This window comes from Hesperophylax consimilis, chromosome 7 (assembly GCF_061612785.1).
Source record: "Hesperophylax consimilis isolate HC1 chromosome 7, BYU_Hcon_1.0, whole genome shotgun sequence".
In the NCBI taxonomy this organism is placed as follows: domain Eukaryota; kingdom Metazoa; phylum Arthropoda; class Insecta; order Trichoptera; family Limnephilidae; genus Hesperophylax; species Hesperophylax consimilis.
The window spans coordinates 1509629-1536082 of NC_142842.1; the positions used below are offsets into that span (position 1 = coordinate 1509629).

General features: G+C 35.8%; 2 protein-coding genes across 2 annotated transcripts; both read right to left on the bottom strand.

The window, feature by feature from the left end:
* Positions 1-2974: 2974 nt before the first annotated feature.
* LOC149422120 (uncharacterized) lies at positions 2975-5567 on the bottom strand. The gene is made up of 4 exons (XM_089633534.1): positions 4845-5567; positions 4464-4721; positions 3687-3867; positions 2975-3165 (listed from the first exon to the last, which is right to left on the bottom strand). Exons 1-4 carry the CDS (start codon positions 5565-5567, stop codon positions 2975-2977), a joined length of 1353 nt encoding a protein of 450 aa, XP_089489660.1.
* A 6108-nt stretch (positions 5568-11675) lies between these two features.
* Positions 11676-26003, bottom strand: LOC149422121 (mpv17-like protein). The gene is made up of 5 exons (XM_089633611.1): positions 25813-26003; positions 22117-22261; positions 16740-16828; positions 13714-13826; positions 11676-13308 (listed from the first exon to the last, which is right to left on the bottom strand). The coding sequence occupies exons 2-5, from the start codon at positions 22249-22251 to the stop codon at positions 13100-13102; spliced, it is 546 nt and encodes a 181-aa protein (XP_089489737.1). The 5' UTR covers positions 22252-22261; positions 25813-26003; the 3' UTR covers positions 11676-13099.
* Between the last annotated feature and the right edge of the window lie 451 nt (positions 26004-26454).

Genomic DNA, 26454 nt, shown 5'->3' on the forward strand with positions numbered 1-26454 from the left:
TATCAGTGTGTGTTTGAGTTGATTATGCTTTGAATGGAGTTATTTAGAGGTTGTTTGTTTGCCAGTAGATTGAATGAATTTGTAGATACTTTGTGCGCGGTGAGTGCAATATAAACAAGTAAGTTGGTTCCCAACGGCTTTGAATAGTTTCTTTTAAACAGACTTTCTCTCTTCCCTTTCTGATGATGATGAAGTTCAAATGATGAATATTCCAATATTGTATTTTTATAATGTATACAGCCCTTTGAAATGTTGTTTGTGGAATTAGTATTTTATTGTGAAATTTGTCTTTTTTTAACAATCGCCTTTACATGTTTTGACATAATAATTATGTTGGATCCGGTTAGTGGTTGGCTCAAACGCATCTCGTCCGAAGCCATCACATCCAAATAATTCATTTTGTTTACTTTTTCACTTCTAAAATATCTTTAATGAATTTGTGTTTGGATTTGATGGCTTTGGACAAAGAGGGCCAATTTGTTGGTTGTACAGTTATTAGTAAATATTATTGTTGAAATTGTTTGTTCATCTCACATTGTTATTTTTATAGTTGCCATTTATCATGTTGTTGGTTGCACATTCTGTTCATACACTCACCATCAAAGTTGTTATTAGTGTTTTAATTATTAAAAAATCTTTATAAAATAATGTTTTTTTCTTTTAACCTAATTATAAAAACCTCCTCTATAAAATGGACACTCTCTTCCGTATCACATAAATGTACATCTATGTATTGATTGAGCTGTGTTTTTTCTCTCCGTCTTATATACTTCTAATGTCGTAATTCACTATCGCGCAGGCTTGTTACGAGCATGAGCACATACTTGGTAATTGCAATATTCACTGGAGACATAATAAAGAGCCCATTGCATAGGTATGCATCTTTAAACGGTTCCATGATAACTCTACACAGTGACAATTCAACACACTTTTAAAAAATGATATAAAGTCATTAGAAACGATGAAAAAAAATAAAATTTTAACCTAACCTACTTAACCCAGTTAATAAAATTTTTGTTTCATCACTTTCCATGGCTTTATATAACTGTTTAAAGATGTGATGAATTATCATTGTGATGATTTATCCGGTCACCCTTTAAACATACCTAATTAAAATAATGTTCCTCGGTTAATCTTTCCAAATATCTTTAAACTCGGTCCTCAACCAGCCTACTTCCCACAGAAAAAAATTATTACATTAATAAATAGCAATAAGAATCTTAAATTTTCATAAAACGGAATAAAAATATTATTTATTGAAATACATTTTTTTTACATTTGGCATTTTAATATTCAATATGAAAAACATTGTTAATAAAATACATATAATATAAAACTTCCTTGTAATCAGGCTGACATCGACACCTCTCCCTAAGTACTGCAATTCTCCATACCTGCAAGTAAAAATTCTATTATCAATTATTTCCTAACTTAAAACTGCAATCGAATCTTTTATGAAGGCAACCAATGAAAAAATAAATTAAGCCCGATAACTCTAAGCCATTGAGCAGTTCTACAGTCCTACTGACTACTTTGTTAAAATACTGATGAAATGAACCTACAAATATCTTTAGACATGTTGGAAGAATTTTTTTTTAATTTGTTTAAACTTCTCCACTTCTTTTAGGTGAACGAAATCAGAAAAGATTCTCTCCTGGATAATTTACTATTTATCGTTTAGGACAGTTTTACACTAGCTGGATGATGTGTGATATATATGTAATCCTTCGGCCGCTCTTTGTGTCCCTAATGTCCCCTAAGTGTTCCATATTTCGCCAAAACACATGCAACAACAAAGTGCTGTGTGATTTTTATTTTATATTATTTTATTGGGAAAACCGACAGTTACTATATTTTTATAATGCATGGTAAAGTATGTACAATGATTGAACCAATAGTAGGTTTTCACTGATTTTTCAATTATAAGTGAATATAAAAAAAGTACTGAGGTACAATAGTGAGAGGGAGGGGAAGGGGATGAATCTGGTCTTGTGGAATTAATACGTATTGTGTGAAAGGTATTTATTGATTTTAGTTTTTAGGTGCCGAGGTAAATACGTCGAATTCACTATATTACATGTTAAAAAAGTATGAAGCGCGATGATTGAATGTGTTTTGTTTTGAGTTAGTGTTGCATTGCATTTAACCCCTCCGACTTTTCGCGAACTTGAAGCTAAGATGTCTTTACCGAAATGTCAATTTCACGAAAACGTTGTGTTATTACCGCCTCACAATCAAAGCTCTATAAATGAAACATTACTGAACGGAGCCGAATAGTAAAAACTCTTTTAGAAAGGTTACAAAATAGGCTTTCAAATTGTTGTATCATAAATAAATATTAACATTTGTAAATATTTAAATTTAGAATGGAAACATGAAAAAATTGTAAAAATGACTCACCTGTAATGTTTTATGTAAAAACGATACTAAAATCACGGATAATGTAAAAAAAAACACTTATTTCATCGTACAAATGTACAATAAACAATTCTGTCACTTCACTTTTTGACCATTTCATACAAAATATATTTTTAAAAAACTGGGATATGTGGGAGGCGGGTCGGCACGTCAAACGGCTTTCTTGGCGTCGTTTTACGATTTGGTGGGTAAAATTTGCTTCCACTGAGTAGGTCTTTTTACGGGTTTCTATGGATAACTTTGAATAGAGATGTGAAGCTTCATTCAATACGAATATTCTACTTTTTGTTTTAGGGATGTCACTAGAAGAATAACGGAGTTATGACGATTTTTGTGGAAACACACGCGTTGACGTGTAAACACGCTTATTGTACTTGACTGCTATCGTTATTTTATCGTGTATATCTGCTTACGTTGCTGGTTTAAATGGTTTTGCCTGGTTTATCTGATGGGCACTCTTAATTTAATTTGTTCAAGTAATTCAGGACAATCTATCACAGAGGTGGCTATTTTTTAGATGGGATAGATTGCGATGAAAAGGCCAGCATTGTAAAGATTAATAAGAGGTATTGTCACCATGTTCGTGAGATTGCATTCTCCGAGATGTGTAGAGGTCCAGAGCCTTAATCTCCTCCACAGCTCCTTTGAGGATGGCCTCCGCGTCCTCGCTGCAGCTGATGAGTGAGGAGTCGCCCATCAGACCCAGGTTCACACGGCCCCCGCAGGTCAGCAGAGTTACTCCCATACCTAGGAGTCAATTATCCTTTATTCTATCGGAACCAATACATTTGTTTAAATTCTTATAAGCATATTATGTTTTTCAATATTTATGGCTTACAATAATTCTGATTTCAATTCTATTGTTTCAATATTTAACGTTATCTTAGCAAGCTATTAATCGATATTTTTACTTATTAGTAAAAGAAAATCAAGACAAGCTCTCAAGTGGGAATAAACGTCCCGTAACGATGATGTGTTCAGATCACATTCGTTTCTTATTAGTCAATTCCTCTAGCTGAGAAAATTTGAGACATGTGTAATTAAATAGTCAAACATGTAATAACACGTAATAGCGCGTCTGAAAGTAGCTCTCTATTATTGGGGCAGATGTCCTGTAAGAAAAGCGACAATGACCTGTTTTCTGTTTTTGTAGTGCTTATGATTTGATGACTAATTTTATTTGAATAGTCAATAATGTATAAAATAAGATATTATAAATACCAAATATGATGTACTTCGTTAATATTTTATTTTATTTGTATTTTTACCTGTGGTGCCCCTGTGTGGAACGAAGAAGGCCATGTCTCTGACGTATCCGCCACATATCTTGATGTCAGTAGGGCCAGGCAGGTTGCTGATGACCAGTGTCGCCTGTTCGCTGTACAGAATTGGACGAAGCATCGGTTCGGGCAACAGTTGACTGGCAACACTCATTATCCAATAATTAACCTGGAACAAAACACAAAAGAATGGTAACTTGGCAATCATTTCGAATTCCTATTAAGTATTGTTGGATGCCGCTTCTTGGGTTAGTGATTATTTCAAAATCAGAAGCTTTGATGTCATAATACTTTACTTTTTTAGATGTCATTTCAGGGTGGTAGATTCCCTTAGTAATGTCGTGGAGAAAGACCACCATATAAATTTAAAATATTGCATATGATGGCTTTAGTCATGTTTAGTGACCAAATCTGAATAGCACCATTCCACCTTCCGCCTTACCATTCCCCAAATTGGAGATGCCATGGTCCCACTGTCTTAGGATAATTGAGAATCTTATGCGGTACACATAATTTTAAAAAGTTGCTGTGCTTACATTGATAATAAATTGATTCTTATTTAAAGCAGCACACATGCAGAAATAGCTACCAGCACTTGTGTTTCCACCCTCATTTAATCCGGACCTCTTTAAGACCACATTGGAAACAACGCTCCCCAACCGGGTCGCAATTTATTTCCACCGTAACAGTACGTGTTACTGGCTGAAGTCCCTTTGAGGTTTTACAAAAATAACAAATTTAAGGTTTACATTAGTTTGCACTTACATAGAAATCTGCGCTGCATCTCATTTTGCTTGTCTGTTTTCGCACTTCCACCAATCTCTTGAGCAGAGAAAAGCTGATTCCGTCTCCGCAATCTGCTATGGTTATCGGAACTGTCAGCATGGCCACTGAAAACCTGTTCTGCAACTTAAGTTTCTTGTCGGCAATCTCTGCTTTCAGAGTCAGATCAGACTTATTCACTTGCACCGGCACTACTGCAGTCATGTATTCGGGAATTAGTGGCTTGTCCAATAAACAGCACTAGAAGAATAAACAAATCATTCGTAAATGAGTATTCAAGCTGATACGAATTCACGATCAATAGACGTACATAGCATTTGATTAGATTTCAACAAATACATCATACTTTGAACTGAATGTTACCTGTGTGAAATAGTTATGATAGCTAGCAGACAATGCCATCAAAAAGATATCAGAAAAAGTGACTCCAGGTATCCTGGACTTCACTCGCTTAATTTTAACCAGTAAACTTTCTTCCGTCAATCCATCCGATACCCAGGCGCAGACCTTGTTCCCGCTTAAAGCCGGTCCATGCAGGGTATTATTGTCTGGAGGTCGTAGGACTTGGCTCATGAGGGAAGCTGGTGCCATTATCAATAACATTATCTTGGTCATTATATTGTAGAAACATTTCCGGAGACCTCTGGTCAGTGATATACCGTGTATTTTTTTTAAGCTGAACTTCTCGGTGATGTACTTAATTACCGACACTGTCGTAACTGATCTCTTTTTTTCGGCTTTAAAGTCAAGATCTTCGTCAGCAATTGTTTTAAGCAACAATTTCATCAGGACTACCCCGTCTCCGAGACTGTGGTGAATTCTGAACAACAAGGGGTAAATTTCAATGTTTGGTTGTTCGTCTTGGCTCTTAACAATCGGTCGATGGCTTATCAATACTTCCCATGATGCGGTATTATCAAACGGCAATTTGGTGTTTGCGTTTTCAGAAACAAATTTGTGTAAATTTTCATTGTTCATTTCGAGTTTTTCATCAAGATTCATGGGACGTACATAGTCATCGATGCAAAGGTTTTCGCGTTTTTCCCAAAAGTAATATCCCTTTTCGAAAGACCTCTTGTAAAACATTTTCGGGTACGGGCATTTTCCTGTGAATAATTTCTGCCTTATTGTTTCTTTTAATTTGTTAAATAAAATGCCGTTTGAAGAATCATCAACTTTGCTGTCGACTTCGATGGTTGTGATAACATTAATGATGCTCCTCGCATTATCTTCTTCGAGTGCCCATATTGTATCAGTCCCGACCAACAACCGAATGAAATTACTGCCGTACTTCTTTTTTAAAAGAATGTTCACTATTATTCTATTGAAATACGCCAAAGTCAGTGTTACAAGTATCACTGGTAGAATAATGCTAAAGATTACAAAGGAAATGAAAATGAAGAATGATTTTGGGTTGATAAACTGGGGCCACGACAGACTTACTTTATTCTTTCCGTTCAGATAATCCTAAAAGAAATGGAAAAATGTTAAGTGACTATCCAACATAAATACATTTATTGTTACTGTAAAAAGGGGACACTTTTTTTCAATTTTCAACTTTAAATCTAAATAATTTTTTTATATATACTTTTGTTTGGGAAAATTTTATGTCTGATATTTGATTCACATGTACTTTTGAAATATATATATTTTTTTAATTGCGGTGTGTGTTTGGAAAAAAAAACACAGTGACAAAATCACCTTATAAGCTTATTACAATGATACACCAATCCAAAAAAGTAAAAAAGAGTTTGAATATTCAAGTAGTTATATATATCGACAGACAATGATATATGTATGTTCTTTACAATATTGGCAATATGTTTAAATACACATAATTAGAGTCCAACTAATTAGACACTTATTTTCGAAGTATTGTATCAGGGTTCCCCAAAAAACATCATCAAAGAGAAGCGAGTAATTTCCGGCTGTAATTACCGGCAGATAACCGCTGATTATCTAAGTCGCCCTCCTGATTCAAAAGTCGCCCCATATTACGGTACAACACATTTTCATTTACTTACCTTGTTTGAAAAAAGGTTTTTAATAATGGCAACCAAGAAAATGGGAATGACTATTCCGCATTGCTCAACTGGAGAAAGAGAACCGAATATGGAAGTTCCAGCAAATTTGGTTTGCGGCCTCGCTAATGAATCATTTATGGAACAAAAGACACTCTTGAAGAAAGGGCTTGTCCAGTTGGAATCTCTTTCCATATTATGCTCCGTATTCCACATCCAACTATTAGAATAGTCCATATTGATAAATCTAGAAAATGAAAATTTAAATATTTTGCAAACACTTTTCACAACCACTGTTTTCACAAATTTTTAATGTTATTTTTTTATGTTTTTTGTATAACTAGTATATTGTCGACGGCAATCCATCACGGTGTAAATCATATTTGGCCACTTTTCAGGAGAGATAAACAACCGGCGATGATTTTAACTGAATGGTAGGCAATTGATACTGATTTTAATTAATAACGCGGTGATACTATTTTCGCTGTAAGACTATTCCCTTACATTGAAAATATCCTATTTTAATCCAACCGATGTAGGTTTGTTACCGCCGTTGAATGGCATTCCAAGATGACTTACGCGGTGATGGATTGCCGTTGACTATATTTAGTCAGTAAACACTAGATTTTACTATATATTTAACCAGGGCCGCCCCTCTGCAGGCGCAATTGGAGCAGTCTGCTCCGGGCGCCGTCTTGCCAAGGCGCTAATTTTATCTTACATAGCGCCCTTTACTAACACCAGGCACTGTTTGGCTCAGGGCCGGTACTGTACATAACCACTCGAGTGTAAATGTTTCAACTAATGTGTTTAGTAGAACTTGATTGAGCTTCTATCGAATAACAAAAGATGTCATTAACGTTTATCTTGTGGAATATTCTAGATAGACACCATTTATATTGTTTTCTAAAAATTAAACTTCTATTTACATGTTAAAAATTACACTGTAGACATATCCGTAGACCATGTATAACATACAGAAATAATAATATTAAATATTACCCCAGATACGTACAAAATAGGGAAATTTCCGTAACTAACATACTTTATAAATTTAATTTTATAAAACCTAAAAATATGAAATAACCAGTGAAATGTATATCAAATCAAGCAATTTTTTTCATATTATTGCAAGTTTGCAAAAAAGTATTGAGCGATCCCTTGACATAATGTGCCAAATTTATAGAACCTAAAAATATGTAACAAATGGTGAAATTTCAGTCTTTCAATGGCTTTAAACGTTAAAGCATTTCATGTTTCCAAATTAATATATTGAGGAATGATATTAAAGAAATAATATGGTAAATGTATACAACCAATTGCTCGAGTGATTAAGTGGATTCGTTGGCTTTAAACCACAGTAAGCAGTTTATATATTATGTTTCTTTATTAATATTCGTAAGTATGAGTTTTGTAAAGAACGCGGCCGAATTCTATACCGAACACCCGGAAATCTCTATCGCTCAAATGTTTATTTATTTTATTTGAAACTAGTTAATTTAGTTGGTAAACACTAAATTTTGCTAGATACTTAAATAAGATTCACAATATACCTGGGTTTCAAGACTCGTATGCTTCCTGGGAAGCGACGAGTGAAACTGATATTGTGTGGTGTTCGATTGCCTGAGGAAGCCTCGCATGCGTCTGGAAATAAGGGAAGGGCTAATCTACTTAAACCACCCGCCCCGAGTTGGCATTTCTTTAACTTGCAATATTATTTATCTTAACGTCAAAGTTTACATACTTGTTTGGCTTCAATTTAAAGTAACGAATAAACATGCTAAAGTCTTTAATAAGATGACCACTAATGAGATAATGTCATGTGTTAAATGTTCTTTCTTGTGTAATAATTGTTTTCATTTGTATGTTTAGTTTTGGGATTGTTTAATTTTTTTGTAAGAAATAATATTTGCTCGGTATGGTTATATAAGATTTTATGATTAAGATATTATTTAGATTTTATTTAAGATTTATGGTTATATAAGATTTTCAGGGTCAAAAGTATTTCAGTGATTAATTTTCAGGTTATAATGCCGTGTTGCACTTCCTCCTCCAATGTTTCAGACAACGTTACAGTGTCCTGATATCAGCTCTTATGATGGATCACTGTAATAATTGTCGCTGTTTGTATTGAGAGTGGTAAAACTCCCTCTGATTTTTGTAGATAATTTCTACCGCTGTGACAACAATGGTGACCATTTGTGAAGTTTTTTCCCTAATATATATACAACATTAGGCAAAAAATTAACTTTATTACTGTTTTACTTGACTTTCGTGATTTAACAACAATAAGGCTTTTTTTAACAACAATATTAAATGTTTTATTTTCTTTATTGCTATATAATTTATATTTTTTGTGCCACATCACAAAAGCGCCCCTGTCTGTACAATATATGTCACCATCCGGTTGGGCAGCGTTGTGAGGTGGATTATTTATTATAATATGAAACTATAATTTATTTAAAGGTTATTTATTATGATATATAACAAAGTTACGGTAATCGGAAAAATCAGAACACTTTTGAAAAATTATATTCTTCTTCTTCAATGGCGCTACAGCCCATTTCGAGCCTTGGCCTCCTTTAACATGAGCCTCCACCGCCCTCTGTCCTCGGCCGTCGTCTTCCAATCTGCAACATGGAGTAGTCCTCTGGCATCTTTCCTGATATCGTCCTCCCATCTCAGCCTAGGTCTGCCCGCCTTTCGTTTGCCTCCCGGGTGTCCTGTTAGAACCTTCTTTGGTACACGTGTGCTTGGCATTCTAATAATTCTGGGAAAAATTATATAAAGTTATGAAAAATCTGGCATAGGTGAGGTTAGGTTTATGGGATATATCATCTTAATATCGCCTTTTATAAGTGTTCTGACTATTCATGGAATTAAAATTACTGTTCCATATAGATTGTAGAATATTATATCGCAGAGATGGTTGATGTCTGAAGTGGAGACCGATGTGGAACCGGTTCTATATCGAGTTGTTTTGCGAACCGTTTACCAAAAAAAAAAAACATCCTTGGGAGGGGTGGCTAGAGAAAATCTGAGAAAAGAACTGGTTCTTCAAATGTTTTGTGTTGAGTTTTTAAAACTGTTGAGAGGGGGTCACATCATTTTCAAATATTGCCTGGCTAGCAGATCACGGCATATCATTGTCGCCACGCCCACACTAGCAGGCCACACTTATAACACATCATCTGTCAGGTGTGACAGGTCTGTTTGGGATTGTATGGCGAGCTATATGGTGTTATATAAAAAACGCTTTGATGCATATAGCGTAACGAGTGTCCCGCACTATGTCGCATTCCACTTAAAAGCTAGTAATTTTGGTATTAGGTAAAACTGGTAGACCATAATAAAAGGAGATTAGTACTTTTTAAAATTGTTTAATAAAATAATTATATTTATAATAAATTTTTGACAACTCCCGAATACTTGGATAAAATTATTTTTTAAATTTCATAACAAATAAATAAAAAATTAATAATATTTCTGAAAATTTGTGCTTTATTAAAATTATAAATAAGTGCATAAAATAGATTGCAAGCGCAAATTATAAAAATAATATAAAAAACTCTTAATTTCTGAAACTTTATCTAACCCTGTTTGTATTGAGTAAAAAATACAATACAATACTAGCATTACATATTCATACCCAAAGATGATAGAATATCTTTGTTTATGCCCCTGTCACCACGTAGCCATGAATGTGTATTTATTATTTTCACATAATATTCTAAAGTCTTGAATGTTAATAATTATTTATGATGTTCTTTTCAAGAAATAAAACTTTTAAAGGCAGATTTAAATGATTACTTTGTAAGTTCTTAATTTTACAATCTACCTTAGAAGATTAGACGCACTAATTAAAACGCAATGGAAGCTCAATATTTCTTAGGTAGGTACTTTAGCTGTTAAATTATTGATTTCCCTTTAAATTATGATGATATTTGTGGTAGAAAACAGTACTATTATTTATTCATGCATTGATATGAGAGACAGAATGTGAAAAATGAATACTTACCTATTTATGAAACATACAGGTTGATAGAGGATTTTAAATGATTTAATTCTACATAATTCCTAGCAAAAATTATATTTCATGTAAAACATAAATAGAAAATAAGAATGCGCAACGTATTGATGTAAAAAAATTAAAATATTGTTATTTTTATCTTACCGGGCATTTTCAAAATAGGCCATTTGCAACACAACCAATTCACACCTACGTAATTAATTAACAAATATATGTAGGTACATGACTATTTACATTCATAGTATGTATCTAAACGATGTGTTTAGAAGATAACCTATCTACGATATTCCATTGAATGGATTGATTGATTTCAGTTTCACAAACATTCGTTAATTCTTGGTCCAATGACTTCTTTCTTCCTGCATTCCTTTTAACATAATAGTTTTCAGTCTACTATTATTATAATCAATAATTGACACTTCGTTACCAAATCATTTTTACTCTCTTCGATTGTGAATTGTGACAACCGACGTACCGATTGTTTTATTTGAACTTTTCAAGATTTTAATTAAATCCACTATCTTACAAATGGTTCCACGATTACTCAACACAATGACAATTCAACACCAACACAAAATTATATAAAGTCATTAAAAGTAATGAAAAATGAACCTAACCTATTTAACCTAGTTTTGGTTTCATCACTTTTTAAAGGTGTTTTGAATTGTCACTGTGTTGAGTTATCAGGTTACCCCATTGATGTATTAGTCTATGGGTTACCCCTACAAAGTGTCCACCCTCTGACCTTTCTGGGGTTGTGTTAATTTTGTATCTATATAATATTCTCTTGAACTTCCCATCACGTGCATTATGATGATGCATTTTTAAAGAAAGCAAATCAATATACATAAATAAAACCTTTTTTTTCATTGAAAGCTTATGAAAAATCCATGAAAGGTATTGTGATGTGATGTATATGTAAATATGAAATTTGTGCTATTATCCAAACCGTCAAAAGGCAAATAGAGATGTAGTATCTACGATTCCATCGTATGCTGGTCTTCATGACTAAGGATAACTATTCAGCAAACTCTGTGAAAAATTCTGCTCCAGCTGTTAACACTTTTTATAATAATACCTACTCGATAAGGGGACATTCACACAATCTTCTTCCCTTCACTCCATCCGTCATCACAAGGACTTCTGGAGTATATCCAGGTGATGTGGCCAAAGAAGTGGACCACCAACTTCAGACAGAGAACAAAAAAACACTCCTCGATACAGTTCCTTTAAGATCGACTTATAAAAGCATTTTGTAATAATAACACTCAACTTTAAAATTATTTCTTGTAGGCTTCTCTAGTGATACAAATATATATAAAGGAATTTTCTATTTAGTTACAGAATTACAATGGTTCTTTTCTATATTCCTAATGTCGATAGCTAGAGCGAGTCGTGAATTCACAAACTACTGATCTCAGCGTACAAACTTTCCACTTGCAGCTATTGTGAGTGGAAATCGCCAATACATGCAGGAAATGTGACACCTATGGTGTCAATGTCCCGTCCTGGAGGGAGCAAGGCACAACTACCTGGGAAGATACTGTGGAACATTGTGGAACCAGGGGACGTAGCCAAATATCCACGGAGGAAGGAATATCCAATGACAACCCTGGTAAACTTTAACAAAGAACATTGTTAAAATCGGATATAGCACAATGGACCCATGGCCTGTGTGCTCACAGGAACTATGTAAACTGTCTCCGTTTTATTAATAATAATAATAGTACCAAGTAATTGTAGTTCCTGATTTCACCGCCCGCAAACTCAAGGTCAGAGCATATTATTTTCTACTGTATACATCTGTTGATCTGTTTACAATAATATTATTTCAACGTTGAAATCAATAAATTTCTTTTACTCCTGTAGCTTTATTATTCCATTATGTTAAAGCCTAGTGGCCAAGTGATTATTATGTGACCAAGTCACACGTTGAATCTATTTTATGTCAGATGGGAATTAACTGAACTGACTTTACTAACCACGTTTCTATTAGGTTTTACAATTATGATTTGTTTTGGAGATATAAAGGTACAAGCCTAACTAAAGGGGCTGATTGCGATATCAAAAATATCCCTAGGCTGAGCTAGATCACTTGATCATTATGACTATGTACAATATCAAATTTTCACGGCCAAAACTATTATCGTGATTAATGTTTGGGTTATTATGCCTTGTAGCACTCCTCCTTATTTTTCCAATGTTGGACATCGTTTTTTTGTTTTTTTATTTGTAGATTGTGATGAAGTGTTTATTTATGTACCTATTGCTCGAGTTAATCCTCTTAGGGCTGGTATTTCAGTATAGTCAAGTACCGGATACCAAGAACTATTAAGCTCATCCCCGTTATCCCTATGTTTTAAATTTTATCCCTAATTAGACATGCTCGATGCGTTTTGGGTTTTCCCAGTACTTCAAGAATAGCCGTTTTCAATTAAGTTCTCGGCAATTCGCTAAAGAAAGAGGAAGCGCAACATGGCCATAATAACCCAAAAATGAAAGAGGATAATATACAGTATTGTCACTAAACCCAACGCAGTGAAGTTATGGAGCGGGGGTGGGAGTATTCAGTATGTCTGCCTCTTGATCCAGCAGAGGATGTTGACCCAGACGAAGGCGCAGGAGCCGACGTAGATGACGCGGAAGGCGGGGGGAATGAGCATGAAGTTGAAAGCCTGCGCCGGCAGCCAGAAGAGGCAGCTAGTCTGGAAAGTTGGGAGGATCTTGTTCTTGCACTCCTCCATGTAGTTAGTCTTTCTCTCCATCACACTCATTCCTGCAAATTAAAAACATTTTTTAGCGTGAAGTCTAGCGGTGCATTTATTATTTTTTGTGTTAATTGGTACAATGAAGAGATAATACCCAACAATATTTGGCTTTCCATGAATATTTGAATGGAAACCAATGTCGCCACAAGCTATGGGTGAAATCACTATTTTCGATTAATAGTTACTACCAGTCGGTTTACATTATGAGTACCAAAAAATAAGCTTCGGATAAATTAAAGATTCTCCTGTGGTTTCACTTGAGTAGAATTAAAATTAAATTGTCAGTGGTAAATTACTAAATAAAAAAAAGCATTAGTAAATAATTTTATCTGCAAAACATACTTTACTTACGAGTAAAGGAGTCTGTTTTCATTAGATATAATCAAAGAACTCCTTTCGGAATTAGTACTTACCAACGAAGAATATGACTAGTAACGGTGGTGTTAAGAGGAATTGATCCAAAAGTAATTTCTTTACAATTATCTTAGCCGACTTGCCCACATACTTCTTGTCCAGCCAGCGGTACCTGAGAATAAGCAATTTACATTATAGTATAGTGAGGTGATCGACCCAAAACCTGGCAGGGCCCCAACAACAGGCTTGGCCCCAATAACTGGCAGGGCATCAATAAAAACAATCTCCAGGCCTCCATATTGCAACACATCTACCCATGGTGATATGATAACCCGAGCAGTAAATCCAATATGGCAGCAGATTTGTAAAATTGTGATTATGTTTTGGTAAATTCTGACCAGTGAAGTGAGTGGGAGTAAATTTGGCCATGTCAGTTATTGGTGTCATAAACAACATATTTTATTTTAATTTTTGTTCTATTATTTTTATTTCACTAGCTTCAGAAATGTATTGTTTTTTTTCGGTTCCATGATAACTCAACACAATGATAATTCAATGCACCTTTAAAAAGTGACATAAATTCAATAAAACTGATGAAAAACAAAACAAACCTAACCTATTTAATCTAGTTTTATTTCACGACTTCTCTTTTCATGACTTTATATAAGTTAATATATTTATTAAAGGTATTTTGAGTTATCCAGACACCTGTTTGTTCATTGAATAAAGTTATTATTCAATCGAAATAATATTTCAGTGTGCTTAAAAAATTATCTTGATACATGTGTCTTTTGCGACTTACGCAAAAGTTCCACTGCCCAGTCATTGGTAAGTACTACATATATATGGAACTATTAAAGCTATGAAATAACTTTGATACCCAGATCTGGTTAGTGATTACTCAATATCGATATTCCATTTCAAGAAGCATTTCTATTCTGATGGTAGTCTCTCATCAGAATAATAGGAAGGGAACTTTTTAAATTTTGACTTTATTTGAACCCAGTATTCTTTTTTTTCTTCATATGGTGGAGGTTATAGTGGTATGCTTAGGTTATTCAGCCAGTCGATGGCACCGGAAGTCAATAAACTGGTTCAGCGCAGATGTAACACAGTGAAACTGATGAAAGGGACATTTTGTGTTCTGTTCTTTAAATATGTCCACATTCACACAATTCAGAATCCTTTAGGCCATATTTATGTGTCATAAAGCCTAATGTTAAAAATTCTGTTCACATCTCTCTTTAGAAGCATTCTAGAATTTGGTCACCTGTCTATAATAATCACATTAGTATCATTGAAATAGTCCAACGCAAATTTTTGAGGTGTTTTTATTTTAGACTTAGAATTCCTTTAGAATCAATAGATTATGGAGTTCTTATTACATTCATTGAATTGTTGAAGTTTGATATTATATTTTTATATAAAATTGTAAAATATCAGTTGGATACCCCTGATATATTAATATTGATTCAATTGCATGTTCCTACCATTATATCAAGGTTCCCTAGTATGTATGTATTATTTTAACAATCACACTACAGTTTCAGGCTAAAATTCTGTTATAAATAGATTACACACCACTGGTAACTTGTATGCAATGTTAGCTGATGTTTTTAATATGCGTCTATCGAAATATAAATCTGTACTGATTGAATATTTTAGCAGTGCATGTATTAATGAGAATGTCTGCATTAGTATATGCACTGCAGGTTTTTGGTTTTAGTTTCTTCTTTATTTCTTTTAATCATTTTGTACTAATGTGTATTATTTCTCTTGTTATATTATTTAATCTTATATTTTTCCTTTCTTTCCACATTGTTCTATGACTGTCAATAATTTTCATGTAAGTAAATGGCGCTTGTGCCGTTAATTCTAAATAAATAACGGCCGTGACTGAATCGGATGCATTATAGCGAGGTCCACGTCTTCCGAGGAAGAGAGACCCCTGGCAGTTTATTAGTTGTGTCCACAGATTGTTTTTCACGTCCAAAGTCTGCCATTGAGTTCGTCACAACTCTTCAGGGGAGTTTTGTGACAGTACTGCTGTACACCAATATACATCTTTAGCCAAGTAGCCCACCTTCCCCTTTTCCATATCCTTCCCCTCCCCTTACCTTCAGCCTCACAGCATACCCCAATTAGGGATGCCATAGTCTCACTGGCTCCGGATGATTAGGAGCAGTTAGGACTCCTGTTCGGTACTCACAAGTAAAGTAAAAAATAAATTATCTGTATAAACATAAATTCAGTTTAATATTACATACTACTGTAGTACCCTGTACTGTTGGATCCAGTATTCACTTCTATAGTACCCTGCACTGTTTGATCCAGTATTCACTTCTACAGTACCCTGTACTGTTATATCCAGTATTCACTTGTATAGTACCCTGTACTGTTGGATCCAATATTCACTTCTGTAGTACCCTGTACTGTTGGATCCAGTATTCACTTCTATAGTACCCTGCACTGTTTGATCCAGTATTCACTTCTACAGTACCCTGTACTGTTGTATCCAGTATTCACTTGTATAGTACCCTGTACTGTTGGATCCAGTATTCACTTCTGTAGTACCCTGTACTGTTGGATCCAGTATTCACTTCTATAGTACCCTGCACTGTTTGATCCAGTATTCACTTCTACAGTACCCTGTCCGGTTATATCCAGTATTCACTTGTATAGTACCCTGTACTGTTGGATCCAGTATTCACTTCTACAGTACCCTGTACTGTTTGATCCAGTATTCACTTCTATAGTACCATGTACTGCTGTATCCAGTACTTACTTCTATTTTTAGTAATGGTGAAAAACATTGTTTATACTTGCCAGTAATAATAGACCTGAGGATAAACTGCAATTCCTAGAATCCCAAAGCGTGTTATCATGTGCGGATCATAAGCCATTGGCTGGCCTCCATGCTGCATGCAAAAATGTTATCAATTTGTTAGTACATACAAATATTTGACTTATTAATAAATAATATCACTTAAACGTCAGTGTTTTAAAATTAAAGAAAATAAGTTTGTTAATTATGGAGTGGGCGAATAGTTTCAAATAATAAATAAATAAAAATAATAAGTTGTACCAGTAATATAAAATGGGGGCGTACATCGTTGTACCCATTACAGCATAACGTCCAATTGTTGCAGTGTCGTAGTTTACAGGCTTTTCGGGCTGTTTTGGTGGAAATAATAAAATAAATAAAATTTTAGGTTAAAAATGATTTTTCAAAACTGAGAACAAAATAAAAAGTGATTTTTTCTCCAAATGTTATTTGTTAAACTTGAGTTAGCGTAAATCATCATGTGTGTGCAAATAATTATTTACAAACATAAATAATATACAAACAGACATTGACATAGTTTTCAGTATTTTTAAATTTATGTTTTGTTGCAGACATTTTTCCTTATTTTTTTATTACATTCATTGAATTGTTGAAGTTTGATATTATATTTTTATATAAAATTGCAAAATATCAGTTGGATACCCCTGATATATTAATATTGATTAACTTGCATGTTCCTACCTTTAGATCAAGGTTACCTAGTATGTATTATTGTAACAATAACACTACAGTTTCAGGATACAATTCTGTTATAAATAGATTACACACCAATGGTAACTTGTATGCAATGTTAGCTCATGTTTTTAATATGCGTCTATCGAAATATAAATCTGTACTGATTAAATATTTTAGCAGTGCATATATTAATGAGAATGACTGCACTGCAGGTTTTTGGTTTTAGTTTCTGCTTTATTTCTTTTAATAACTTTTTACTATTGTGTATTATTTTTTCTTGTTAAATTATTTAATCTTATATTTTCCTTTTTTCCATATTGTTCTATGATTAAATAATATACATACAGACATTGACATAGTTTTCAGTATTTTTAAATTTATGTTTTATTTCAGACATTTTTCCTTATTTACTTCAATATCGTCGCAAGCACTGTGAACAGTGCCAACTGGGACTGACTCTGACTGCGACGTAGATATCACTCACCGACTCATCATAGATATACCACTCAGCCACTCTCACTCACTGTGATAAATTGGTGAATTGGTGACAGCGAAAATACTTTGATGCTGTGGTATCTATTGTAAATTGATGAGGTTCGGGGAAATTTTTCTCAGTGTCTCGTGAACTGAGGGTGTAAAGTACCTGGGGGATGGTTTTTTCTACCCGATGAGTGGGCTGCCTATAGCAACTTATAGGGCGGAAATACTATTTTTTTTTTGTATTTTTTTTTTGTCTGTAGGTATTTTATTTAAGTATTTGTATTTTTTTTTTTATGATTGTTATAATATGTATATTATTTTAAATTAAGGTGTTTGTAAAATTTATACTATATTTTTTGTATTTTTGGTTGCAATTTAATTTTTTATTTGAGTCCACTCATCAAGGGGGGAAGGTAATAGAGACTGGGAATGGATAGGTGGGTTTGTCGTCGGGGCTTGAACGCCCGAGACATGCTATGCTCGGATTTGTGTGCATAGGAAGTTTCGCATAGAATGTTTTGGCTAATTCTACCACATGGGTTTTAAATGGGGGGATTTTCGTGCCTGAATTAATTATGTAATTACGGACAAACCAAGGGCTTTTGGTGTATCTTCTATGTGTGGCATTCTGGAATGAGGCAAGACGATTTGTGTTACCTGTGCCCCAAATGGGTGAGTCGTATGACATTATGGGGCGTATTTGTGTTTTGTAGATGAGTAGTTTGTTTTGTATGGAAGTTTTTGAATTTGAATGAAGCAACGGGTAAAGGGCGTTGGATGTTTTTTTAGCGTTTGTGAGAGTGTTATTTATGTGTTTTGTCCATGTGAGTCGTCTGTCAAGTGTCACTCCAAGATATTTGGCCGATTTTTGCCACGGTATAGTTTGGCCGTACATCGTTATTTCCTCTAGCGGGGCCTGGCCGCCTTTTCTACGAGAGAAAAAGACGGCCACGCTCTTTGAGGGATTCACGTCTATACGCCATTTATCGTACCAATCTTGGAGTGAGTCTATGTGTTTTTGGAGTCGGTACGTAATCATTCTGGGTGAACAGTATCTAACTATAACTGTGGTATCATCTGCGTACAGAGCTTTATGAGAATTTGAATTTTCAGAGAGGGGGATGTCGTGAGTGTAGACATTGAAGAGGATTGGAGAAAGCAGAGACCCCTGCTGTCATGAAGCGTTTTATTGAAAGAGCGCCGACGTATTTTACTTGAAAAGTACGTTGGTGTAGAAATGATTTGAAGGCACCGAGTAGTTGGGGATCGATGCCTGTTTCGTGGAGTTTGAGAAGCAGGCCGTTTATCCATACTTTATCGAAAGCTTTGGCTATGTCCAGGAATATGGCGCCAGTTGATCGCTTGGTATTGAAGCCTCCGATGATAATTTCGGAGACTCTGAGGAGTTGGTGGAGGGTGGAGTGATTTGATCTAAAGCCGTGTTGCTCTTCAGGTAATGTTGAAACCTCGTCAATGTGCTTGAGGAGCCGTGTCAAAAGGATAATTTCCACAGAGAGCCGTCCTGTGGATTTATCTCTTGAATTTTCATATTCCAGGTGAAATTTACGTGCTCTTGAAGTTTTTTTCTGATGAGGGCTTGGATTCGATTTATAGAAGTTTTCAAGGTGGGATAATGATATTTTTCCCAGTGGCGGCGTAGGATATTTTTTGTTTTAATTAAATCTTTTACTGAATTTGGGAGGTTTTCCTTGAAATTTATTGGGGAGGGTGAGGGGAGAGGTTTTGAGGCCTCGTCTATTGCGGACATTATTGTCTTCGCGAAGTCGTCAACCGCTGTATCTAAATCTGAGGGATTTTTAATGTGGGGATTTATGGATAATTTTTCCCCGACTCTGTGCGAAAAGTAGGTCCAATCAGTTTTTTTGTTAATTTTTGAAGGGGGGGGGGGGTAAGAGAATTCGTTGAGAGTTAGCAACACGGGGTTATGGTCGGAGGAGAGGTCGCAGATGGTTTCGATACTGTATGCCCAGGATGATTTGTGAAAAATGGCGATGTCTAGTACGTCAGGTCTGTGTCCGATGCTAGAGAAAAAAGTTGGCTCTACGGGTCCTGCAATGTTTATGTCGGGATGAGAGTTGGCAAAGTCATGTAGGATTCGTCCGTTTTTGTTGGTGAGCCTACTATTCCAGTCGGGGTGTTTTGAGTTAAAATCCCCCGCTAGAATAGTAGGCGTTTGTCCATCGAGAAGTAATTCAAGATCCGACTTTTGTAAAGTCTGAACAGGTGGGTTGTAAATTGAATTAATTCTCAATGGACCCGAGTGTTTCGTGAATATGGTAATGGAGGTACCTTCTATGGTAGTCAGGGGGGGGGGTGATGTTGTGTTTGTGGGCGATTTTAGTTTTCACGAAGATGGCTGTGCCGCCGCCTCGTGAGTGTAAACGGTCGTTTCGGTACAGTGTGTAGTTAGTGATTTTTGGTGTGTGTGAAGGGTTTAAGTGTGTTTCATTTATGAGTATTATGTCTAAATTATGTGTGTTGGTGAAAATTCGTAATTCGTGCATGTTTTTGTCAAGACCATTGGCATTCCAGAATGCCAAACGTAGCGCGGAGGGCTTGGTAGAATTAGCCATTTAATTGGTAAAGAGGGCAATGATTTGAGGGGCTGCTGTGAAAAGAATCGAGAGGTAGTCTGCCGGCGAGGTGGCAGATTGGAATTTAAGGAGTAGATCAGCGATAAGTTCGCCGATCTTTGAAAAGAAATTATTTTTAAAAAGATCTGAAAAACTAAAGGGGGTTGCTGAAGTTTTTCGGAGCGGGGGGGAGGTTGGAGGGGGGTGCCGATGAGGGGAGGGGGAAGGAGGGGGGATGTGGGGTGGGGGGTTCAATGCCTGGGCATAGGATGTGGATGCTTGGACTGGGTGGGAGGTGAAAGTGACTTGGGGAGGTACCTCAGTTCGACGGGGCATGGCTGTGGAGGGTGCTGGGCGTTTTGGGCATTCTTTGAAGTTGGCCGGGTGAGGGCCGGCGCAGTTCGCGCAGGTAGCCGAGCCGTCCTCTCTCTGCTTGGCACAAATGGCGGTGAAATGGGGCCCCGCGCATTTGATGCAGCGGGGGGGGAGATGGCATCCTTTGGTGGAGTGCCCGAACAGTTGACATCGGTGGCATTGGGTTGGGGCTGATTTGTGGTCTAGGTATTCGGTTTTGATTCGTAGATGAAATATGTGGGTGAGGTTGAATATTTGTTTTCCCTCTTCGCAGTGGGTGAGCTGCACGAGGACCATCGGGACGTTTGTGCGGTCGGGTCCCGACCTCATCCTGGAGACAGAGATGGCCGGGAGACCGAGGTCCTGCAGTTCGAGGAGAATCTCCTCCTCCGAGATCTGTGTCGGGATTCCCCTCAGAACTGCCTTGGTGGTTTTGTCCTCGTGCAGCTCGAAGGTGTGAAAGTCAGTTTTGATTTCTTGTAGCATTTTGGTAGCTAGTCGGAAGCTGGAGGAGTCGGCGGTGTGGACCACCACGCCCGTCGGGATGGCTTTGGCGTGAGATATGCGCACACCGGCGTTCTCCAGCTTCTTTCTGAGTGTGTTCCAATTAGAATCCGATTTAATGATGATGGGCGGGATTTTGATGGGACGTCGGGCAGGAGTCGGGATGGTGGTGGTGTTTGACAAGTCTGTAATGTCTGCTCCGTCAGTGGTGATTGTGTCCGAGTTGGTGTCAACTGAGGAGGGCGGGGCCAGGGTCTGGAAGCGGTTGGTGGTAGCGAGGGTCTGGGGAGGCGGGGGCGGTTTTTGCTTTATTGGATTATTCATGGTGGTCCAGAGAGGCGGGAAGTCCTTGGATGGTGATGGAGGTAGCGCGGTGCAGCTTGCCAAGCTGTGGTCTGCGGCGGTGGAGGCGGTGGAGGTGGAGGCGGAGGTGGTGGGCGGTTAGGTGGCGATGGGCGGGGTTTTGCGTGGGGTGCCTGATAAGTATGTGGTGGCCGAGGGGTTTACTCCATCCGGATAGAAAGTCACCTTTCTTGGGTGAGTTCTTGTGATGGTCTTTGTAATATTTTTTATGTATGCTTGGAGAGCGTCCAATGGAGTGTCCAGCTTCTCCAGCTCCAGTAAGTATGTTTCCATGCTGATGTAGGTGGTTGTGGGTGGTAAAGCAGGTCAGGAGGGTTTCGGCAAGGTAGGGCGGGGCACGGGTAGGTCGCTGGGCAGAGTAGGATGGAGAGTGTGGTCGGGGAGCGCAGGTAGACAGTGGGCTGTGACGCCAGGGTAGTTTTCAGGACTGTACAGTATTTGGTGGACTGTATTTGGCTCGGCAGAGCGAGTCGGTGAGCTCCTTTTCACTCGGTTTTCTTTTCATGCTCAATAATTTCCTTTATCAAAATACTTAGGTAATTAAAACCAAAAGATTCCAAGAGATGTCGCTAGCGTACATTCAGTGGCCGCCATTTTTGGTATTGGTTTGGATGTGGACTATGGGGATTACCGGAAAAAATTCTTACCAAAAATTTTCTAGTGAGGGTCTGCTGGGAAAACTCCGCGCCCACATAGAGAACCCCATACACGAAACTGTTGGTCGTCAGTGGGTACTTGTGGAACATGGTTTTCGCGAAATTCGCTATCTTTGACGCCGCCATTTTTCAAAAGCTGAAATGAAAATTTGGAAAAATTTTAGTAAATTTAAAAAAATTTAGTTTAGTGTATTAAAACATGAGTAGCACAATTAAAATTGAGATGACAAACAAACATGATTGATGAATTATATTCTGACTTCTAACGGGGTCATTGCGACGTGTCACTGAGTAACATCCTTTTGTCTTACATACTTATTGTTTTAGCGAAAAGATGCTACAATTGATATTGATACATTTTTTAATAAATATTCGAAAAGTTTTGCAGATATTAATGTTGTTTTACAGTGCAATTTTAATTGAGTATATTAAAAGTGAGCTTTTTCCAATTTCGTGAAATTTTCTTTTCTGAAGTCGAATAATAAGTTTGAAACTTGCTGCATGCAAGAAATGCATCTGTATTCGAATCAATATTCGCTGCGATACCAATACACATAGGTAAACTCAACCAAATAGCAAGATTGTTTATTTATTTAGAATGAACGGCGCAAGTGTCATTTAAATACGAGAGAGTTATTTGTTATTGACAGTCATAAAAAAATACGGAAAGAAGAAAGAAAAGAAAACTTCTAAGAATATGTATGCAAACAAGACAAAATAATGTACAATGGAGAGATTAGGTACTAAGTTAATTCTAAGTTAGGTATTAAGAGAAATGAAGAAGAAACAAAAACAAAAATCTGTTATTCAGTGACTTCGTTAAAAGTAGTACTGCTAAAATGTTTAATAAGCATATACTTTTGTATTTCAATACGGCGTATTAAAAACATCAGCAACATAGCATAAGATTTATCAATATCTGGTAGGGGTGTCTAATTGATTTATAAAAGGATTGTAGCCTGAAACCGTAGTAATTGTCACAATAATACACACTATGGCACCTTGATCTGATGGTAGGAATTAAAATATAATTCCCTGTAAGACTAAGGATGGGTTGTTTCGGAGAATTTGAACAATTCATCAAATTTCAACGTTCATTTTCGGGTTCTGCGAAAGTCCAATTCAAGTTCTGTTATTATATCATTATAGGCTAGTTGCTTGACAAAACTGAAATAAAAACAGAACTTGATAATATCTTTCGCAGAACTTGAAAATGAACGTTGAAATTTGAAGAATTGTTCAAATTCTCCGGAACAACCCGTCCTAAGACTAGATATACCTAATGTAAGGATTGCGTGATTTTACCCGATTCCGAATGTTACCTACATGTCGAAGTGGATCACTTTAAACTTCGTTGAATAATATTGGTGACATGTTGTTTGTATTCACTTTTCTGTGCATGTGTATCATATGTCGTGTTTTCGGGTAGCATAATGCCTAAGTACATATTAATCGCGTGTTGTTTTATGTTTTTATTTTTGCAATATTCTCTGTGTCGTGTTTCCGTACTTACTAAATATTTGTAAACCAAACGCGATGTTATGAATATACAAAATAGATTTTCAGATTGTCTTTTTCCTGATACAATAATTATATTCGTTTTAGTAACAAGTTTTCCTATAGAATTAAAATATTTCTAAAGTTGGTAGTTACTGAGAACTTTAATTACTCACATGGGAAGTTTAGATTTAGAAGCATGTTTATTGAATTTTAATTATTGATCATTCAACGTGATGATCACTTCTTGTTTCGTCAATTTTATTTTACCAAACATTGAAAACATACCAATATAATATTTTTAAACATCCGTATGTTGGTAGGACTACATACTTTGTACATTATTAATAAAACAGGGTGATTTTGAACTCTGAAAACTGAGAACGCCAATTTCAAAAATTATTGCATGAAAATATGCATATCATTTTTTTTTAAATTACCTTATATTCAACTGAATTTTTATATTTTTCTATGCAGGTTTTGACATATTTAACATGGTATCATCGGTTGTCTGTGGATTAGTCGTATATGTGAAATCTGGTTCAATGAACTCAAATTTGCTTTTGAATTTAGGTGACACATTAAAAATTGGAACTGGTCGTTTGAATAATTCGTATTAACAATAATGTAATATTTTTAACAGAAACTGATTTTAATTGCCTTTTACAAAATGGAAATTGATTTGTAGAGAATTCAAACTATCCCGTGATTCTTCACGGGTCTGCGTTAGTTCTATGTTTTTGTTACGAAACACTTTTCCACGATGTCTAATTATTCTAACTACGTAAATTCTATATTATAATACATATTTAAATGCTGTGTACAAACTTTGTATTGATTTTCATAGTTTATAACTTTCTAGTTGGAGAATAAAAAAAATATTTCCTAAAATTATAATGTGTGGTTCTGTTTAATTAATTACTATTGGGAATATAATGTATTATATATGTATGAAAATCAGCAAACAATTTGATAATGCCTTCGGAAGGAGTAACAGCTATCACACGTACAAATGAATTTATCTGTATGTAATATACCTACATCTACACAAAAGTAATGACTTTTTACAGCCCATGAAGGCCAAGGCCCCAAGGCCAATAATATGTACCAACATGTTTCAAAAAATTATAAGGAAAGGTATCATTTAACTAGTACACTACCTACTCGTCAATTTGGTGGAGAAGAAAATACATAAATATTTCTATTTATTTTTCGGAATAACTTTATTGAGTAAAACCTCAAATTGTAATTTTTAATTGTTATTTTTCATAAATATTTCGATTGAAACGAATGTATCTATACACGGCGTCCGGAAACTGGTGGCACAAGCGGAAAACTAGTGAATCTACATAACATTTGGAGCCGATTTTGTGGTATAACTTTATATTTCTTTGAGCTTTCGTTTTCGAGTAAATCGAGTTCGAAATTGGAATTAGCCATTGACAAATTACAACACATCAATGGAATTAGCCGTTAATTATCTTTTAAAATGCGTCGAAGCCTAGACACGGCTCCATATGTATTTTTGTGATGTACATTCCCTACGTACATTCCCCAGTTTCCCGCTTGTATCACTAGATTCCGGACACCGCGTATAAACTAATGAAAACGCGATGTCTTTTGAATGGAACTTCAAAGCAAATGCGAGCGGATATTATTTGTCCAGACCTTCATCAACTAAATTTAAAAAAGTTTTTTCAAGACCTTGCTCTGACTCTGAAATAATCTAGTTTAAAAATAGATAGTACGAAATTAGCCCAGAATTCCGTTATCAACAACTCCTCTTTATTTTTATGAAATTAAATTCATTATTTCATTGAAAGACTATCTACAAATACGTCGATCAAACTCTATTCACATTATTTCAGTTATAATTCTAATTATTTTTTATTGTTATTAGGTATTTTGTATTGATTATGGAGAGTCCGGAACCAGTAGGACTATGAATTGGGATATGTTGTGATGCTGAAGTAGTTGGAGAAAGGATGGAGATGGGTAAGAAAAAGTCGAGGGAAGACCTGGCTATTCAAAAGAGTCACCAAACACGGCTAAAGCCATTTTCAGCAACGTTTCTATTCGGAATGGTGGTCTTTCACCTGGGCGATCTGAGAATATCTACCACTGGGAAAACTATGGAAAATAATGACTTAAGTAATAATTGAATAAGTAACCACTGCAGTTATTACCCACTTTTTCACGCTGATTAAGAAATCACTGTAGAATCTTGCGCATTCGCGTTTTGATTTTCCGTCGAAGCGAATTGAATAACATTTGAAATTATTAATTTATACAGAACACTATCTAGGAATATCACAGGTTGAGAAATGTGCTTTTGGTCGAGCGTTTCACATAATTTCGCGATGTGGAACGCCTTCTGTAGGACTGAGGTTAGGAAATAAACACAGTTCATCTGCAAAGGAGCAGTCGGTTCTGCGCACGCGTACTTTTATAGATTGCCGCCTTTTTTCTGCGGGCTTGAAAATTATTTCCGTTAAAACCAGGAAAAACGTTTTCCTGCGATTATTTTAAACATGCTACGCTTCTCGCAAAGGGTATTTTATGGCCTTTGATGTCAGCTATACATAGCTAATGTGACATGATATCTTTACAAGTTAAATTATACTGCTCTTCTAAACCTGTGTCTAAAAGCTCTTACTAAAATTTTAACAATTGAACCGGAAATAATATACCTGTATCTAAATAAATTAACATATATTGTACCTTCATAATAGTACATACGTTCACGAAAAACTTTATCTACAAAACACGTATAAGAAAGGAAAGTGGGGTTCCTTGTTCCTTCTGATAATATTGAATAGACGTGTGGCTTTT

Excerpts from the sequence above, each read along its gene's own strand:
- LOC149422120 (XM_089633534.1), bottom strand. The coding sequence starts at position 5,567 with ATGTTTTACAAGAGGTCTTTCGAAAAGGGATATTACTTTTGGGAAAAA. Across the intron at positions 4,722-4,844 it reads ATCATAACTATTTCACACAG|TGCTGTTTATTGGACAAGCC; the intron begins GTAACATTCAGT and ends TTATTCTTCTAG. Across the intron at positions 3,166-3,686 it reads TCCACACAGGGGCACCACAG|GTATGGGAGTAACTCTGCTG; the intron begins GTAAAAATACAA and ends ATTGACTCCTAG.
- LOC149422121 (XM_089633611.1), bottom strand. The coding sequence starts at position 22,251 with ATGGCGGCGTCAAAGATAGCGAATTTCGCGAAAACCATGTTCCACAAG. Across the intron at positions 16,829-22,116 it reads CCCTCACTAGAAAATTTTTG|CCCGAAAAGCCTGTAAACTA; the intron begins GTAAGAATTTTT and ends CCACCAAAACAG. Across the intron at positions 13,827-16,739 it reads GCCCCCATTTTATATTACTG|GTACCGCTGGCTGGACAAGA; the intron begins GTACAACTTATT and ends GCTTATTCTCAG.